A 21,312-nucleotide genomic window follows, 5' to 3' on the forward strand; every position below is an offset into this window, starting at 1 on the left:
GCATCAGATGGAATCCTGTTTGACTAAGAATATTAACACACTTCTATCCAAATATTAGCATGAATTCATTGCTTCCTTTAATCACATGTGTCCTGGATGTTGATTTCTCTCATGTATGTGCAGATTAGTCAAGAAGTCACCACAGCAAACATTTCTCTTTGCATGCACAAGGGGCTGCTGTTACCACACGTTTCAGCTCAGACTTTCCAGTGCTGTGCAGTCAGATTGTTCCAGACTGCTGTGTCCAGTGTGCTAAATGTCTGTCCAAAGCAGAACGAGCAAAGTATAAAAAATGAGCATGAAACAACCATAGAATTAAAGGTATCTGTATCTCTGACTACCTGTTTTCTGGTCCTGCTGTGTGTTCACTGCCTACTTGATGAAGGCCAGTCATTTGAATACCAATAACTCTATTGTTTCCACCTCTTCAGCAGCATCTCTAGACACCAAGAGGTGTGAGCTGTTTGTCTACATAAATGTGTCACACTTGAGCTGTTACTGTAATTATCATTTTAACAAGTGACTGAGAAAGGGGGCAAAAAATCCTGTTTAACCAACTTTATGTTATTTTCATCAGTGCTGATGAATGTACGGTGGATTTCAATCATACTACCTTTTCTTTTGAATATGGAAACTTAATCATCATCATCATCATAGTCAGCACTAAAATTTCAATAAGCACGCAAGTTGAAATCTGAAAAAATAGAATAAAAAAGTCTAAATGCTAATCCTAGAGCTGCAATGATTAATTGAGTAGTTGTCAACTATTAAACTAATCGGCAACAAATTCCCACAGAGAAAATCTGTCTGTTCAAGTCAAAGTTGACACAGTTAGTAAACAGTGTGAGAGCAAATAACTTCAAAGCAGGATATTAAGTTATGTTGGCGACTCCTGAGGCTTGATACTGCAGCTGGTTCTGAATGAGCCAATATTCAAATTTAAGCCTTTCACACTAAAGAGCTGCAATAAGTAATGGTGGAACAAACTAAGTCCATCTTCTTCCTTGAAATGCACTTAGCACAGTGTGTGACTGACTCCTATTATCCAACATCAGAGTCGTGGATCTGCTCAACACGAACCAAACAGGCCCATGTAATCTCTCTCTGCATATAGTATAGATTTCACATAATTCATGAAAGAGTTTGTTTTAAATGATTAAAAGAAGCTTAAATAAACCCAACAGATAGCTAATCTCCACCCATGCATCCATCCATCATCTATACACCGCTTATCTCTCATTAGGGTTGTGGGGGGCTATAGTTTATACCAGCTGACTTTGGGTGAAGCAGGGGACACCCTGGACAGGTCACCAGTCGATCACAGGGCTACATAAAGAGACAAACAATCACACTTTTCACACCTACGGACAATTTAGAATTACCAGTCTACCTCAGCATGTTTTTGGACTGTGGGAGGAAGCAGGAGAAAATCCTTGCATGCACAGGAAGAACATGCAAACTCCATGCAGAAAGATCTCAAGACACAAACCAGGGATCTAACCACCAAGCCACTGTGCAGCCCCTAATCTCCAACCTTTTTAGGGCATTTCAATAATTGATTCATTGGTTTGGGTCATTTTTTTTTTTTCAAATGAAAAGCTCAAAATTCTCTGATTCAAGCTTTTGAAGTGTGAATATTTTCTGATTCCTTTCCTCTTCTGTGGCAGTAAACAGAATATCTTTAAAGTGAGGAAAAATCATTTGTCATCTTTGGTTTTGAAAGATGATGGTGATTGACATTTTTCACCATTTCCTGACATTTTAGAGAAGAAGCAACTAAAATATTTTTTTTAGTTGCAGCCCTGGTTAATTTCAAACCACATTTTGTCAACAGTAATTTATTTTGAGAATGAATGTCACATGAATTCAATCCACACGAGACATGATCAAGTAATAAATCAAACTGATAGTACACTGAATAAATTAATTCATTTAGTGAATTGGCTGTATTTCCATGTTTGCTGTAGCTACATATTTATAAGCTTATATTTGTGTGCTTGAGGACGCCTACGCCTCTGAGGAAGGAGAGACAGAGAGAGAGAGAAGGCGGAGAGAGAGATGGGAGAGACGTGGAGGAAGAGACAGAGAGAGAGTGAGGGAGACTCTGCATGGAGTGGAGGATCGTGCATCAGTCCATTGGCGCTCAAATGGGTAATTGCGCACACAGCAGCCTGAACTATAGCGGCGACTCCAACTACGACCCAAGAGTGAATCCGTCCTGTTTCTGAGCGCCATCCGCAGATGAGCGGCTTTTGGAGCGCTGCGGACAACTTGCATTTTGCTTGTGCAAGTGATGCTCAGTATGCGGACCGATCCTGAAGCTGCATGAACTGCGACTGAGAGCAGTTTAACGCGCTCCCCTGAGGATTACTCCTTCCCTCAGTTAACGATGGGTAAGTCGTTATTTTAGTGGCATATGCTGTCAAGGCGACAGCTGTGATCATTCTTACTGGCACATTTCTAAGTTCTTAAACTGAATTTTATTTCATCTCTCACTCCTAATGATAACTACAGCTGGTCTTTTATTATGTGTCTATCTGTTTGAATAATATCCCCTCTGCCCACTGTGTGTTTCTTTGTGTCTGGGCATATTCATCCATACCTTAAAAGTAGCAAACGTCAGCCTCTTATCAATTCTTCATGAGGCAGGTCTGGTGTCTCAGACATCAGACTTCAAGCTGCTCCTCACTACATGACCTGAGTTCGAAGCATGAATTCATCACCTTTGCTTAACCTGTTTTCTTTGAGCGCACGTCTTGTCAAACCAAGTCAGCCCTTTGATTGCCTGTGCCCCACTCTACCCCCAACAGGTTCCGTGATGTTGGACTGGAGGTTATCATGTCTTCTTCTGCATGCAGCCGTTTTGCTGCTGCTCAGCAAGGGGGAGAGGATGTGCCCTGCCAGTTGTCGCTGCGAGGGAAAGATTGTTTATTGCGAGTCTGGCGTCTTCCAAGACGTTCCGGAAAACATCACCACGGGATGCCAAGGTCTGTCTCTGCGTTACAACAACCTGCTGGTTCTGATACCGTACCAGTTCGCTCATCTCAATCAGCTCATCTGGCTTTACTTGGACCACAACTCCATCAGTGCCATCGATGCTTTAGCCTTCCACGGCGTGCGCAGACTTAAGGAACTGATCCTCAGCTCCAACAAAATAAGCCATCTGCACAACAACACATTCAGTGCCATACCAAACCTGAGAAACCTGGACTTATCCTACAATCAGCTGCAGTCTCTGCAGCCAGGACATTTCTACGGCCTGCGCAAGTTACAGAATCTCCACCTTCGATCTAATGGGCTGAGGCAGATCTTCATCCGCACATTTCTGGAATGCCGCAACCTGGAGTTTCTAGATTTGGGTTACAATCGCTTGCGGAGCCTCACCCGCACAACATTCTTAGGGCTGTTTAAGCTGAAAGAGCTTCATTTAGAGCACAATCAATTTTCTAGGATTAATTTCTTTATTTTCCCACGCCTTAGCAACCTCCAGGCTCTTTATTTGCAGTGGAACCGTATACGATCTATCAATCAAGGCGTGCCATGGACTTGGCAAAAACTTCAGAAATTGGATCTTTCAGGGAATGAGATCCAAATCTTGGACCCAGCTGTTTTCCAGTGTATGCCGAACTTACAAATCCTGAACCTTGAATCCAACAAGCTGAGTAGTGTGCCTGTGGAGGCTGTAGCAGCTTGGACCTCCCTGACCACCATCAGCCTGGCGGGAAATGCTTGGGACTGCAGCCCCAGCATCTGCCCTCTCATGGGATGGCTCAGAACCTTCAGAGACTCCAAAGACATCACCATGATATGCAGCAGTCCCAAGTCTGTGCAGGGCGAAAGAGTGGTGGACGTCGTGAGGAACCACTCGACATGCATGGACATGTCAAACGTGTTCTCAACCACAGCTCTCATCACTCTAAGTTCAGTTCAGTTTGTGAACTTCACAACTGGCACATCTTCTGCCGATATTACCGACCCGACTCGTACCGAGTCACCTGCACAGAGATTAACCACCTCATCTGTCCGTCCTGTAGGAACTGACAGAAAGACAGCAGAGTCCACAACGATGAGCTCTACATCCCACATCTCTCCTGAAACCCCCACATCATTAATCCCAGAGCTACCATTTGAACATATGGCTTTCCATAAAATTATTGCGGGCAGTGTAGCTCTGTTCCTGTCAGTGTCATTGATCCTTCTGGTTATTTATGTCTCGTGGAGGCGCTACCCCAACACCATGAGGCAGCTGCAGCAGCACTCAGTCAACCATAAGCGCAGGAAAAAGACCCGCAAGCAAGAGCAGGATCTTAACTCTCAGTTGCAAGAGTACTATCTGAGCTACCACTCAAACTCAGAGACAATGGACTCCTTGGTGAATGAGCCGAGGCCTTGCACGTGCACTATATCAGGATCAATAGAATGTGAGGTCTGAGCTGCCCATTCCACCTTAAGAGACATAAAGTGCAATTGCTAAGCAGAGGTAAATGGTTTTTTCCACAAGATTAAGTGGTTTTATCTCTAATATGAGATGATAGATTCTGCAGCACTGAGAAAAATACTGGGGGGCATAGTACAATATAATTATGTGCACAGAAATGAAGATTGGAATGGAGAGATATATTTGGAGAGAGCTCATTATCACCCTGACCAGCACGAGAAGCGTTGTGGGGTCAGCCGCGTTGGCTGTGTATGATCTAACTTAACGACTGGACCTCTGCTACAGTAAAAGTCAGCTCTGTAGAGAGACTGACCTTATTCTTAGTCTTATATCGCCATAGAACATATGAGCCAACAAAGCCACCTTTTTACTTGCTAGGTTTTTTTATTTGTGTGTTGTTTTTTTTTTTTTTTATTATGTAGCTTGTAAAGCCTTTAGGATGTATGTGAGTGTATGTGTGGGTACAAGTGTTGCAGGGATGAGCTGATAATCCCCCGGTTTACTGACATCTGGTTGGAAGATTTACGGTGTTGCACCTTAATCTCACAGATATTATATGTCCAATTGAATTATTTGGGATTTAACGTACTAGTGCAGCTATTAGCACTACCATAAGAGGTGGGGGAACAATCACAGAGAGAGCATCTTGTCCTCAGATCATTTGCATGAATCCATTCTCCTTTCTTAGATGCTTCTCTCTTCTGTAAAATGATCAGTTCTAACTGACAAAACGAAAAAAAAATATATGTATATGTGTGAATTTCAGTTTTATGTGGAACAAGCCACAGGCAGTAAATTAACAATATTGAAAACCTATGAGTCTAATCTCAGGATTGATATTTTCCAAGCTGTACAAATCTGTCAGGTCCAATGAAGGCCTTGTGTGTGTCAAAAGTAACAATGTTGATTTTCATAACAAATTTTGTATTGATTATTCCTGTCATTATAATAATGCATTGTTTGTGTAAAGGCATAATAATATGGGTACTAGGCATTGTATGTGATAATGACTGTATAATTAAAAGAAACAACAACTAATGAAAATGTGTTTTTGATGAGACCATCAATGACTGCAGCAGCACATGGAGGAAAAAAAGAAGAAAAAAGAAGCCTATTGTAATCCATGCATTATGCTGTGGATGCTGGATTTGCTGCTGCATGTGAGGGGAGCTGACATATTTTCACGTGTCTTTCTTTTCTTCTCTCCTCTGCTGGCACTGAAACATCAACAACAGTATTGATAGTATCTGGGCAACACACTTCTAACTCAGGGGTAGGGCGCTCGTGTCAGTCCCCAGGAAGGAACTGTAGCACAGAGGGCTTTTCTGCTCTGGTTTCTTTTGAACAGGTTTGCTTTCAGTGCAAGTGAAGCACAAGCAGGCAATGCCATTCTTTGCTCGTCCGTGAGACAAAAAGACATTCTAGTCCCTCAAACCAGAAAAAGATTAAGAGTCTGCTTTATGTAACCATGTATTCTCTGTCAATTGAGAAATATGGCTCGAGTGCAGTGAAAGTACAGCGAGAATTGAGGCAGGCTGCTGAGGGATGGAGGGTGTTACAGGTCAAGGCAGTTATGCTATTATGAAGATATCATCCACCTTGGTCTGCCGTTTTCCAATCCCCTACTTTTATTTCTCCCTGCCTCATTTTTCTTTCCCAGTTTTTTTCCCTGTGAGGAGAGAAAATTAACTCATGCCAGGATATATGTGCATCACATGTGCATGTGTTAAGCCAGGAATGCATAGGCAATGATGGTTTCTGCATTTATGAGCGACAAAGAAGGTGTTTGTTCCTCCGTGAGATTAAGTTGAAGACAATAATCCACTACTTGCTACAGCCTTTTCCTCACGGCTGTCGGTTGTTTTTAAGAGCTGATGCCAGATTCCTCCTTGTTGTTATTAGCATGTTCACACATCTCGTGTGCAGCGCATACAGTAAAGTTTCTGACTGGTCAAAGGTTGTTCAGATAAGGATTTATGATCTCTCACAATCCACTCTCCAAACATGAGTCAGGCTTTCTTTATCCTCCAGGCAGGCATGGAGGCATGCTGCCAACAGAATTTATATCCATATATTTAGTTTCCAGCTCTTGCATATATGATGAATTTCTCTCACTGGCCAATGGGAAAATCTGCAAGGCTGTAGAAAAAATGTAATATGAACAGGACAAATGATTTGTTGATCTAATTTTGGCAGGTATTGTAATTAGTGTTTGATTTGTCATATTGTGACTGATGAAAAGCAATTCCCCTTGCTTGGAAATCTTTTGGCGTTGTGTAGCTAAGAAAGGAATGTTGATTCGAGAGCTGTGGGCTGCATCTTGCAGATCATTATTTAGGATATTTGTTTGGATGAAAAATTGCGGGAGTGCTCTGCATTGACTTTGCGTAACAATGCACAAATAGAAACACACTCCATGGGAAAAATCAGAAAAAAATACGCAGCCTATGCTCTCCAAGAAATAGTTTTAATCGAGGTTCCTTATATGCCATGAGGTGCTCGGAGCAGATGAGCGAGGCCAAAAACAGAATCAGTAAAATCATGCCCTGAAAAATGCAGTGATACAGTGTGTTTTCTCCATACTTCCTGTAAACACTCACAGTGAGGGGTAACTTGCTCAGCCTTCACTGGCAGCTGTGAAATTTTGATTCACATCTCTCACTGGGGGATCTTTTCCAAGGTAACGTGTGGAACACTCTCTGTACCTTAGGTTATACTGCTTATTTTCAAGGTAAGCGTAATTGTCCTAAAGCAGCAGCGATGATATCTCATTGCCTTAAAAATAGATTTCCTTTTTATTTGGCTGCCTGAACTCATACTATGAAGTACGCAGTCTAGAGCAGTAATTCAGCATTTTGGGAACTAGCTTATTTGCTTTCTTGCCAAGAGTTATATGAGAAAATTGATACCACCGCTCTGTCTGTGTGGTAAATACTGTAGAAAGCAGTCCAACTCACTGGATGTAGATTGCAGGTGTAAGCCTGTCACTGGCCAAGTTTTTCACATCTCCTTCTGCTGTCTGTGTTGCCGTTTCTTACAGGAAACTACAACAACAACTTCCAAGCAGCAACCTATCACACTGAAATGTCAAATTTTGCTGAAGATATTGATTGTGCAGTAAGGCAGTGAATTAAAACTTTTGCTGTATCCTGGGATTAACTAAGATACAAACAAGCCGGTTTTTCCCATATAGCAGAATGATTGAGGCACAGCCAGACCATTCTGCACAGAGCAGCTATGTAAGACTAAATGTGAGGCTACAGCCAGCAACTAGCACTTCCAAAGCTCAGTAAGTCCCAAAAACTCATCTCAGTATCCTTTTTTCTATTCATGAAAATACCCCAATTTCTGTCTAAAAAGGGCTTCACTGTAACTTTATACCACCTCTAGAATGTGCCAATCAATCAATATAAATTCACCTCTCCCCACTTACAATAGCTCGAGCACAATAGCTCACCTGTGAATTTGCTCAAACACTGTAAAACTACTCTGTACTACACAATGTGAAGCTGTAATAATTAGTAATTTGATATAACATCAATATAATACAACCAGAAACTGCTTCTGAAGAAGAAGAGTGATACAAAAAGCTACATCCTGCAAATAGGACATATGAACATGTTAAAAGAAATGAAACACTTAGATTTCGACATGCTTCTGTTTCACCAGGAGGTTTATAGCTGAGACCAATGACTTCCTGAAGCATCTGGTGGTTGCCACGATGCCACACATAGATAGATGAAGATATATGGATTATGTTCACATGCATGCCAATGTCCTTTTTATGAGGCCTGTCCCAGTTTGATCACACAGTGTTTACATGGAGCGTAGAGGAACTGGTTATTCATATCTCCATATACATGATAAATAGTTCCATTCCGTTTACTCATTACTGGATACTGTTTGCACAAGGGTCTGTGATGGTTAAAATGTGAACTTTCAGTTTAATCTGACCTGCAACTGTTAGTCTAACCTTAAATGAATTTGACTTTGACTATTGAAAAAGAGGCCACTTTGGTTAATGGTGAGCTTGACCTCTAGTGTGTTTCAGATTTGCTTGTCCATCTTATTGCCAATGGGAAACAAGAACCACGAGAAATAATAAACAGGTCTCTCACCTTGGCTGGTGTCAGTCTGTCCCTGTCACTATCATCATGCAGGACAATGGAGTGATGGATGAATCCAAACATGTAACTGTGACTGGTGGGATAAGGTCATCAGCATGAAGTTCAGTGACCCTAAACGGAGACATAATTTCCGCATGAGCAGGGCATCCTTTTACCGGCTGTGTAACACAGCTGAACCGTTCATGAGAGGAAAGGAAACAACAGAATCAGCACCAGTTCTGTTACAGAAAACAGTAGCCTTCCTGTTGTACAAACTGAGTAGTTGTGGGGAATTTTGTTTGGTTGTTAACCAGTGTGGGGTTCACAGAAACACGGTCAAAGAAGGAAAAAATAATCTTTATGTTCTGTCATGGTGGACGACACTCTGATCTGAACAAGTATACATGCAACAGTATCCTGATTTCTTTTGGAGTACTCTGGCTTGCATAATCAGGGTTCTCAAAACCAGGATAAGAGCTTATCTAGGTTTTTAAATGGGGATATGATGTTTACATGTGCAAATACAAAAATGGGATCTTATCATAATGCTTAAGTCCCTGTAAACGCATAGACAACAAGATTTCAGGGCTTTTTACAAATTAAACAAGCAAGATACATGTATCAGCCAGAACATTAAAACCACCTTAAGCGGCTTTTTCACAGGATGTGGCACTGGCACGCTCTGAAACCCATTCATTTCTATCACTTGCGCAGTCAAAAACAACTTTACTGGTATTGTGAAGTTCCCCCCATGACATCTAAGAAACTCTGACCTGTTGAGACCTGGACTTCATAAGACCTCCAAAGGTGTCTTGTGGTATCAGACGCCAAGACTTTAGCCACAGATACTTTAGGCCGTAGAAGTTGCGAGGTGGTAATTTGGACTCATTTTTTGGAGTACATCCCACAAATGCATGTTTAGATTGAGATCTGGGGAATCCAAGGAGTCTAAGTCAACACCTTACCATCTAGGAATACCATAAAAAGGTGTACATGGTCAGCAACAATGTGTAGGTAGGTGCTGCTTGTCGAAGTTCCTGTATTCCAGGATAGAAGGTTTCCCAATAGAACATTGCCCAAAACATCACATGGCCTCTGCTGGTTTGCCTTCATCACATAGTGCATCCGTCCATCTCTTCCCCGGGTCGATGACACACATGCTCTATGGTCCATTTCTGATACTCATGTGCCCATTGTCGGTGCTTCCAGCGGTGGAGAGGGGTCAGCCAGGGCACCCTGCCCGGTCTGCAGTTAGTTGTGCAGCCAAAAATGCGGCTGCATAATGCACTGAAATGCACTGTGTTCTGTCACTTTTTCTGCCATAGCTGCTGGTTTTCAACAATCTGTGCTATATTTCTATGGGCTCAGACCACACAGGCCAGCCTTTGCTCCTCATATGCATCTATAAGCTCTGAGAGCCGGTTTACCAGTTATCTTTCCTTGAATAACTTCAGGCAAATACTAATCACTGGAGATTTTCTGGACCAGATGTGTAGCCATCACAGTTCAAATCAAAGTTGCTCGATCCTTGCATTGCCCAGTTTTCCTCCTGTGCATTACCTCCAACAGCTGACTGTTTATTTGCTGCTTAATGTATCCCACCCGTTGACAGGTGGCGCGATAATCAGATAATCACTGTTATTCACCTGTTTAATGTAGTGGCTGATTGGTGTATATCATATTAATCAGGTGCTGGTATATGGACTTTTCTACCATTGGACAGAGTCATGTGAGATTTCCTGTTTTCAGCCCTTATGCTAAGATAAAGACTGAAATTTTTCTTTAACAAACAGACATGAGAGTGACATCAATCTTTTCATCTAACTCTGCAAAAAGCAAATTTCCCAGTTAAGTCAAATATAAAATAAACTACCGTCTAATTACTTAAGCTAATGAGTGCTATGTTCTTTTATTTCTTATAGCTCCTGTCCTTGAGCGTATTTCATTTTTGTGGTCCAATGCATTTGTAGCAGCCTCCCATCCACTGGAAGGGATTTCTTCAAGGATGGTCGAGCCTTAAAGGTCTTAAATTGGACAAAAGGAGTTCACTAGACAGAGCAGTCTTTCTTTCTTTCTTTCTTTCTTTCTTTCTTACAATATGGTAGAATTACATTCGCTCTTAAAATGAATTACAGAATCCAAAATACAGTGTCTGTAAGCTAGCTAGTCAAAATAATGAGTTCCAAGCTGTTAACTTCAAATTATTAATGTCAGCTGGAAATAGAGTTGGTGAAGTATGAAAATAGTCAAAGGCAGTTGTCACAGTTTGAGGAAAAAAGTTGTCCTGTCTCCCATGTGCCACAACAGGATTTCTTTGTTATACCACCTTTTGTGCACTGTATGTCACCTGTAAAATTCATTTGAATACTAATGCTTTACAGCTTTTGTTTCATGTCCCAGCAGGCCCTAAGAGCAGAAAAAATGTTCCTCGCTTCTTTTTTTGTCCATGTGAACATGATGGTAGTCAGAAAGACCATTCAGTGTTATTTTTTCAATGAAAATAATTGTTCCAACAAGGGGATATTAGTTAGCGGAGTTGAAAACAATTTTGGAACAACTGCTCTCTCTGTGATTTAGTACCACAATATCTTCTCTTACTTTCATCTTTCCACTTCATTATTCACTGGAAGCTCAAAGATATACTAGAAACAAGAACTTAGATTTTGTCTGCATTTTGTCCTGAAGCAGCAGGAGGCAGAAACATTCTTTAAATTAACAAATTTACCCATTTTGTGGTCTTGTTGGGTCAGGAAATGTATCTTTTTATCCGATGGTCATGATTTGTGCTCCTAATCATTCCGGTATGCATTTTTTTAACAATAAAATCACTCCCTATTACAGTAAAATCCTTTCAGCTATGTTTTATGGCATTATATGAGCCAGAAGTGGAAGGGTTGTTCCAAACATCTAGCATTGATATGTTATATTTTACGAGTTGCTTTCTTATCCATAAAATGTGATCCCAGAGCAGCTTTAGTTTACTTAACATGACGAAATCATTTTAGGCAGAAACCCAGTTAACAGCTTGACCTTTAAAGCTGCATTTCTGCTTCCCTCTGACAAAATGTCTGCTATATTTAGAGCCTGGAGTAATGTTTATGTCTTGTAGTCACATATTTCGAATTTAGTTTCAATTATCTTGGATCCAGCATGCTGTACATGCAGACTGTATGATGTAACAGTAATACAGTGCATTCTTTTGAGATGTCACCTCATTGTTGTGCTGATTTATTTCCCCTGATTCTTCGACAGCTCTGTGTCCCACACCTGGGAAATCAACCAAAAGCCAACAACAATTAAATGTATAAGATTTATAAGCGTGCGCCCAGTCATATTGTTGTTTTCTGAGTAATAAAACACAACCATGGTACCTATAATAAAGACGCTGTGGCTGCGTCCACGGAGGATCACACGGAGCTAAAAAAGGAAAGTCATTCAGATCCGCGAGAAGGAATTTCAGCTCCTGGTTGACTCACCTGCTAACATGCACACACAAACACATACAATTCAAACGCGCCTTTTCAAGACAATAGTGATTTGACAGCTGCTTGTGTGACTGACAGACAAGCTGACCTGACAAAACCAGAACAAAAAATCTGACAATAATAAATAAAACATGTGAAATAGATACACATTGTGCCCAGAGTCTCTCCATTGTCATTGCTATGCTATCCTGTCAGTAGCTTAAATATAATGGTCTGATAGATCATTTGGAGGCAGATTAGGTATTGAATTTGACTCTTGAACAACACATTTAAACTGAGGGAAAACGGGCCTGTTCGAGATGAATCGATTCCAACAGACTGCATGCAACAGCAGAACTACTACATAAACACAGCCAATATAAAGGGCTTAAAATATTGCTCTTATTAAGTTTTTTCTGCATAGAGAGTCCTTTTGACAGAAGTCCCTCAGGCTCAATGCTGTGGGCTTCTCTGCTACCGCATGAATGATGGCAGCATTAGTGCAGCAGAGGCATACATTGCCACAGCACTCTGAAACATCCTAATAAAGATAAAAAGTACCAAACCCATCTTTATTTCCACAGAGGCTCCACTGTGAAGGTTTTTAAAGGGCAGGGGAAAAAAAGAAAATGAGTTACATAGGAATGAATGTGTGGTGGACTGCTGTTGTATTACTGAGGTTTGACTGCCTTTAACAACTTGAACCTTTTGTCAGCTGGGATTTTGTCCCTACGGGGTCCTGTCTGATTCTGCTGCAGCATATTTTTCTTTGCTTGTTTAATAAGTGTCTTTAAGTATCGACCTCTACTGGTAACCACATAGAAGTGATTCATCCATCCATTATCTATACTCACTTTATCTTATAGAGGGTTGTGGGAGGTTGAAGCCTATCCTAGCTGACACTGGGCAAGAGAGAGGCAAACAACTATGCACGCTCAAAATCACACCTATAGTCAATTTTGAATAACCAGTCAACCTATCATGAATGTCTTTGGACTATAGGATTAATATTTAGCATCAAGAGAAAACCCACACAGGCACAAGAAGAACATACAAACTGCAGACAGAAAGGCCCTTTTTAACCAGTACCTTCTTGCTGTGAGGCGACAGCGCTAACCACCCCAACTGTGATCTCATAGCTGCTAAAAATTGTAAAGAGCATAAAGAGTGAAGACTTGCCATGAATTTCAGATTTCCCAATAGATCCTCTTATTAGTAGATATGATCTCTCTGGAGCTCTCTATTGCTCGAACCAATGGTGCAAAGGGAAACACAAGTGACACTTTGTCCAAGGCTCTGAAGAAAGTCAAACCCAGAGAGTAAAAGAATGTCTGAGACAGAGGATGAAATATTTATGGTGACTGTATAGAAATGTTGATAGCATTCTCCTGTTGCCATATTTGTTTTTTTATTTTTTTTATATATATCTATATCTATATATATATATATATATATATATATATATATATATAGATAGATAGATAGATAGATAGATAGATAGATAGATAGATAGATAGATAGATAGACAGATACATACATACATACATACATACATACATACATACATACATACACTACCACTCAAAAGTTTGGACACATCTTCTCATTCAATGTTTTTATTTAATCATTTTATACATTGTAGATTAATAGTAAAGACATCAAAACTATAAAAGAAAACATATGGAATTATGTTGTAAACAAAAAAAATGTTCACCTACAGTATTAATCCACAATGTAGAAAATAATACAAATAAATAAAAAGCATTGAATAGAAGGTGTGTCCAAACTTTTGACTGGTAGTACATATATATGGGTCAATGGGACTAGGGGGGCAAACAAGAGGCCTTTGTTGGACAGTTGAGGAGTAGTACCAATCAGGCAGAACATTAAAAGCACCTGACTAATATATGGGCATCTCCTCTTAAGACAACAACCAAAATGAGAGTATTCAAGGTGTCAGTGGAATCTATCTTACACTATGGATCTGACTCCTGGTCACTATCAAAGACTCTCTCAAAAAGAATTGATGGGACTTATACCAGAATGCTACGGATGGTACAAAACATCTCCTAGAAATCACACCTCACCAGCAAGTCACTATATGGTCCACATGCATGCTTTTCATCCATCATTAGGCAACCTAGACTAGCCCTGGCTGGACATGTGGTGAGACACAACGAAGCAGCTGGTCGAGTACTGTTATGGAAACCTGGTACTGTCAGAAGGGTTGGCAGGCCTAGCGCAACATTAAGGAAGGTGCACTGTTACCATTAGGGGGTGTGTGCAACAATGCTTAGATGAGGAGTACATGTCAAACTAGCATCCACATAAATGCTAGAACCTGAGATTTCGCAGCAGAACAATGTTATTGACTTTACCTGTCAGTAGTTTTAATGTTTTGGTTTAATGTATTGATATATAGATTTTTTTTCTTTTCTTTATGTTAAAATAATCCATTTCCAGTATGACAAGGCTGATCCCGGTCGATTTAAATGGTAGTATGGAAAAATAAATAAATAATGGGCCATAAAACTAAACAACATCAGCATTGGTCTGGCACAGCTGACACTGGCATAAATAATAAAAGCACATTTACAGCAGAGCTTGTTTGCTAATTAGAGCGAAGATCCATCAGCAGAACTGGACGTGTATTATAACGGAAAGAAGTGTCATCATAATCCTGCTTTATTACGTGGCATTTCTTTGGCTTGAACATCAAATTTCTTGGTCATCACACCATCTTCCATGAATCCATCAACAATGCATTGCTGATTCTGGCCAGTGGGCTGTAAAACTTTCCTTTGTTGACAAATAATTTCAGTTGACAAACAGTGCAATCTTGTATTTATAGGATTAAAGTCCTAGGTGTGCCAGTCCAATCAAAGACTCTCAATCATCATTCATCACAACCATTGTTGTCACAGACCCACGTCACACATCACAAATATCGGTCTTACTAACAAGTACATGAAAAAATGTGTTTCTTATTAAGAGCACCAGTGGTCGACTCATATAGTTTATTTTAATTTCTTTTTTCAGGAAGCAAGGCAAAATGCCACACTAAGAAATTCCATTTGCACTGTATGTCATCCATAGAACCAGATGACTTTTCCGCAATTCAATGTTATATTTACATCTAGTTCAATAACACTCTAATCATCTGAAGTAATGATTGCTCTGCGTTTCCACACTCTAATCTATAACTCATGGCATTTATAAATGAGGGTGTGACTATAAAATACATTTGACTTTGTTCTTCTTAGAGACAGGAGGGAGCTTCTGCAGATCACCATATCACAGTGTGGTGATTACTGCAGCTGCAGAAGTGAATTCATTCATTAACAGCTAGCTTTTTGTTGGCTTCAGTGCCCTGATTGCCCTCTAAATAATCCCATTCATCACTGTTGGGTATCTATTGAGTTATTATATTTTAGTACAATTAGCATGAGTTCCATTTTAATATCTTATGCAATATGCAAATGTTTTATTAAAATACATTGCAGTAGTGCTCAGGCACCTTGTCCTTAATGCGGCCATCTCTGCAATGTTATGATAATTTGACTAGCCTTGTGCAGCGAACGTTGTCATAGCAAATTGCTTTGCCTGGTTAGACTGGAAAGATGTTGTAAACAGGTTCTATTTTATTTATTCATTTTAAGTGACGCATGGAAAAATGCATGCAAACATGACAGAACAGCAAGTAGGGCACTGACATCACTGTGAGGTTCTTATTTGGACTTTGATGCATTGTGTGTTAGACATGTCTGTGGAACTAACCTCTAAAGGACAACTAGTCTGGGAGTTGCCAGGAGTTTAATCGACATCTACATGACATCTAGACTGTGCATTTGAATTGCAAAACCAATGTGCCAATAAATAAAACATGCTCATGTAATAAATTCATACATTAGTAGCGCAGAAATCTGCATTTTTACAGCGGTATAAATTTCCTGTCAGTCGTTTCCTATGAACATTTAAGACGGGGCTGATGAAATTTTATATTTTCCTTCTTGGAAGTCACACTATGAGGAGCCACGGTTGTTTGGAAATTTAGTACAGAGTATGGGTATTCAACTAAAATTCAAAGAGGTCCAGCCAGAGAAAATGTATTAAAGCAAAGGTCCAGAACATCATAATGTCTAACATGAATTAGCGTGATATATGTTGATGTTGCCTAGTTATTGTATCAATGTCTGCATGTAACCAATAACTGACTATCAAATAAAAAGTGTGATTCAGAAACATTTTGACAATATTTATTGTTACTTATCATTTAAGTCTACAGATATATAAGGCTGTAGATATGCATAATGTTCTTCTCCCATTAAGTAAAAGGAGGGCTGCATTTCAAAACAAGAGAAAATGAATAAAGTTGTTTTTGAAAAATTGTTCACAGCTTCAGAAAAATAAAGTGTGGTCGCAGCTTTTTCCCCTTTCCCTTGTCTCACCCAACTTTACAATATGTAAGTCTCAACTCATTTTAAATGAACACTTTTACAGTCTCTCTTTCTTTCCCTCTTATCCCACCGCTCTGCGTTCTGTTGCTATGTGAGAGAATTGAGCTGTAGCTTGTTCTGCCAGAACTTTAAATGTAGGCCTGAATCGTGTCAAGGCCGTTCTCATACACATGTAGAGGAGTTCACTGGTGAACCTGGAACGATATTTAGTCTGAATCATGTTCACAGCTTCACTGGCATGCACTTGGTCCGTGCCTTTCCAGAGGGCCGTACTATGAAGTGAGGTTAGTGGGCTAGCAGGTATGTCGAGCTTAAAGCTTTCAGTGAAAGAGGCTCTGTTTTAACCTGTTAGGTCGCCATGGTAACTGATGCTGCAGCGCTACCCTGGGTTAGATCAGGCTATGTTCAGTTTCAAATTTAAATCAGAAACCAAGTGTTTTCTGATGATTCTTTATGAGTGATACAGATTCTCAGCTGACGGAAAATGTTTTATCTGTAAACCTGTTGATCTGAACGTTATTAAAACCAAAAACTGAACCAAAACCAAAACCGAATAAAGCTGTGTAGTTCGAGTGTCACATGCTGTATTCATCGCGTTGCCATGGGAATGTGACATTTATTTGGTTGGTGATGCAGAAATCCTATTAATGTTTTTATGCTTGGTCCATTTACTCTTATGGAACTGCAGCTGATAGAACACAGATTAGATAACTGATTACTTTATTAGTTTTTATTACAGAGAATATTCAATCAGTAACATTAGTTTCACTTTGATTTGGCCACAAATTAAAGTGATTTCCTGCATTATGGGACAGTGTCAGACTTAAATGCACTTCAGTACATTGCCATGTTTAAATATATGAAGTTTAATAGTTTAATTGTGCAGCTGTCTGACAATAATCAACCACACTGATCGGTAAAATAAACACATTACACACGTTTAACAGTTTTCTATCAGCATTCCTGTCTTGCATCATTTCCAGTAGCAGCTTTTTACCATCATAAGTTTTTCTATTCCTCATTGTTTTCCATTATAACAACCTGTTGACTAAAGCAGCTCATTTTGGGCGGGAAACGAGTCAAATAATTCGTTAAACGAACTTTTTTGAGTGGACGAGTTTGAAACAGAAAGTTTGAGTTCACAGAGAAAATTGATAAACAGCTTTGTGATATCTGTTATGTGACTGAGGCTTTAGTTTTGTCCAGCCGACTTACACAAAGAAAGCCTGACTATGTTAAACTGGCTTTGTAGTTCAGCCCTCTGATCTGCTAAATGTCTCAAACGCTAGAAAAGCTGCGCCGGTTAAATTAGAAGTGTCATGTCAAATTTAAAATCCCATTATAATTTATTACTCTGCCAAGGAATGCAGCGGAGTTATGTGATGATTGGTGTACGTCTGTCTGTCTGTGTGCAACATTATTCAAAAACAGAATTACGGATTTGGATAAAATTTTTAGGGAAGGTCAGAAATGACACAAGGACCAACTCATTAGATTTTGGCAGTGATCCACAGATTTGTTAAAGATTTCTTTATCATTGCGAGATAGCGGCATGGCATCACTGTAACTATGACAACAAGTGATGTCAGCTGCCTTTTGACGATCATATGATTGCGATCCTACTACAAATCAACCGCTGCGGACTTATTAGGACTTAACCATCGGAATAAGGATACATTGAACAATTGATTAAATTGTGTGGGTGTTTCTGAGTCCCATCAATTCCCACCCCCTGCTACATATTTAGGTCACAGGATTCAGTATCCGTACATAACGTACACATGCATAACACACGCCTGTGGTCACCGCAAAGTCATTTTTTATTAAAGATTTCATCCGTTGGAAATGATGCAACGACTGAGCAGCCTTGGCAGAGTACTGTGTAGTCTGAGTGCTTTTCCTGTTTATTATAGGTCCAGATTCGTATAGGATGGAGTCTGGGTGCAGACTCAGACCGCAGTCCACCAGTTAATGACTTGGGGTATGAGCCAAAGTTAAATTTGAACCTGATGATGGCGCTAGCAGAAAAGTTGGTATAGTTTGGCACATTTGGCCAATTTTATTAATTCCTTGTTGAGACATTTCACTCAAAACTGCAAAGGTCATCCTCCTGGTGGTGCTGGAGGTAAAATCAAGTTAAAAGAGCCATTAGGATATATTCTCTGGGGACTATTAAAGCAAAAATCACCTCTTAGTTGATAGTTGACCCTACAGCCATTCCTCTGGCATGGCTAAAAAAAGCTAAATAATTACACACAACTGCTGTAAATTTTCTATTAAACATTGCCACATTTTGGGAACTATTTTATACTGCAGATTTGGAGCTCTGCACCAGGACAGCATATGTAGGACTGACTGAAAATAAACCGCAGTGCCCATGTTTATCATAATGAAGGAACATGTCAGCCAGTGCAGCAGTGACTCACTGATGTGTTTAGAGGAATAACCCTTAAGAGACTATGGCAGCACAGCTAATACTTGCAAAAAGGATAGGATATTTTAATGAGATGTATTGGCAACTAGAAAATATAGAATATCACATGACAACCATGAAGTCTGAATTTCATCGGCAGTCCTGCAGATATCTCATCTGTACAGAAAGCATGTCTCGAAATGCTAATTGAAAGACATGTCTCCAGCCATACACTCAAACGAGATCAACCAATGTAGGTTCATTTGCAAGAAAAACCATTTACATTTGAGAAGTGACACGTTAATTATTTGCAGAAATTATAATTATATACACACCAATCAGCCACAGTGTCAAATCCACTGACAGGTGCAGTGAATAACACCGATCATCTTCTTACAAAGCATTGCTCTGCTGGGAAACTATGTGTCCTGCCATTTATGTAGACATTATTTGGACATTTAACACCCACCTAAACATGGCAACAGCACACCCTGGTAGTTACAGCCTCCCCGAACAGCACAATGCGTCTCTCCCCACCACAAAAACAGCTCAGGAATGGCTCAAGGAACACAACAAAGAGCTCAAATCATTGATCCAGCATCTAAACTCCCTAGTTCCTAATTTGATCAAACATCCACAAACTGCACCAGAACAAGCCTGATCTACAAAAGTTCCACCCTGTAACCCAGTATCAGACACCACAGGACACTCCCAGTAGACTGACAGGTTAAAGCTGGTTTAATGTTGTGGCTGATGGTATATAAAATAACAGAACTACAGCCAGAGCACATAATATGTAGGCTCTCCCCTCGTTTAATGCATCATAATTAACACGTTTATCAAGCCTATGAGAGTAAAAGTTTAAGACTCAAAGCTTCATCAGTGAGTGGACATCTCTGTACATCTAAAACCTTATCGTATCCTCTGAGCTCATTTGTAGAGTGAATCATTAAAACCGTCATTAAACATGTTGATGAAGACTAACCCAAGTAACTGCTCAAGCATACAGTAACTCATCACACATCCACAGTCTGGATATTGAACTTCACTGCAACAATCATAAAGCCTGGTTTACTTGTTTTGACTGAAGAACCAAATCCAAGACATAAAGAGCTTTCAAGTTCTGATGCAAATGAAAATCTACAACCTGATATAAAGATAAAAGTGAAAATCTAAATGTTTTTTATCTTCCAAGATTGTTGTTCATTTTGTTAACAGTATGAGGCGAAGAACAACCTAACATTTTTAGAAAGATCTTGTTAACTAAAACAGTGTTAAATTGTTTTTGTCACTTATTGTTCTGCTGCACAGTTGTTTCTTATTCATCTGAATAACAGAGAAACCGCTCAGACCGGATGGTCCAGCCGACCTAATCCTTATTGAGCTGTGTGATACTGAGCTTTGGTGTAGGCTAAAGCAAGGCTTGTGTCAAAACTCTTTTCTTTCCTGTGGAAATGGACGGCTTAGTTCAGACTGGCCGATCCACCCATTCATCTCGACAGCCTTGTGTGTGTGTGTGTGTGTGTGTGTGTGTGTGTGTGTGTGTGTGTGTGTGTGTGTGTGTGTGTGTGTGTGTGTGTGTGTGTGTCTGTCTGTCTGTGTGTGTGTGAGGGAAAGTTTTAAACCTTCACAGTGTGTGAGGTCATTCTGTAATGTCTTCTGGCCCTGTCCTTTCTTCTTAACAAGCTAGTTTATGGATTGCAGTTTGATTTAAAGTTATTCAGACAGGACTCTTCAGATTTAACCATTTACTTTGACAGTGACTCTGCTGAAGTGATGCTCTGGAACAATCTGAGCAAGCATGACACAGTCCCTGAGATCACAGACCCCCCAGCAGAGCCTAAGATTCACAGCGTTTGAACGAATACAGTGTGAACATAGAAACAAGGAGAACAAGTTAAAGGTTTGCCATTATGCAAAATCCAATTTAGATGGTTTTAATGTACAATTGTGAACAATATGTGTTCTGTATCAGTAGGTATGTCTCTGAATGAGCAGTTCATCTTTGCATCTTGTTGGCTTGTGCAGCAGCGATGTGGTGGAGCAGGCAGAATGAATGAACGCTGCCTCAGTTATAAAGCACACTTTATAGGTGAACTTCGTGGGAAACGATTGGACAGAGAAGAGCCTCGTGACTCCCTGACTCTGTGCCTGTATGAACTAGCACGAAGCTCCATGAGTTAGTTTTGGTTCAGATCAAGATTTAAAATGAAGGTTGCCAATAAATTAAAGCTGCTCTAATCAATATTTTATAATAGCAATGGACGAAATGACTACGCGTAATGTGTAAGGTCACTTTCACAGAACTAGTGCACTCCTCTGCAGTGCCAAAACACTTTACAGAGGATTATTGGCATCTTTAAGATCATTGCTTTAGCTTACTGTTTTGATCCACTTTCACCAGACTCATCAAGCCTGTTTTCATCTGCCACAG

At 40.0% G+C, this 21,312-nt stretch overlaps 1 protein-coding gene across 1 annotated transcript; it reads left to right on the forward strand.

The window, feature by feature from the left end:
• Positions 1 to 2,079: 2,079 nt before the first annotated feature.
• lrrtm4l2 (leucine rich repeat transmembrane neuronal 4 like 2) lies at positions 2,080 to 5,683 on the forward strand. Its single transcript, XM_023278869.3, has 2 exons — positions 2,080 to 2,393; positions 2,811 to 5,683. Exons 1-2 carry the CDS (start codon positions 2,390 to 2,392, stop codon positions 4,430 to 4,432), a joined length of 1,626 nt encoding a protein of 541 aa, XP_023134637.1. The 5' UTR covers positions 2,080 to 2,389; the 3' UTR covers positions 4,433 to 5,683.
• Positions 5,684 to 21,312: the final 15,629 nt, after the last annotated feature.

The sequence above is a fragment of the Amphiprion ocellaris genome, chromosome 6 (genome assembly GCF_022539595.1).
Source record: "Amphiprion ocellaris isolate individual 3 ecotype Okinawa chromosome 6, ASM2253959v1, whole genome shotgun sequence".
Lineage (NCBI taxonomy): Eukaryota > Metazoa > Chordata > Actinopteri > Pomacentridae > Amphiprion > Amphiprion ocellaris.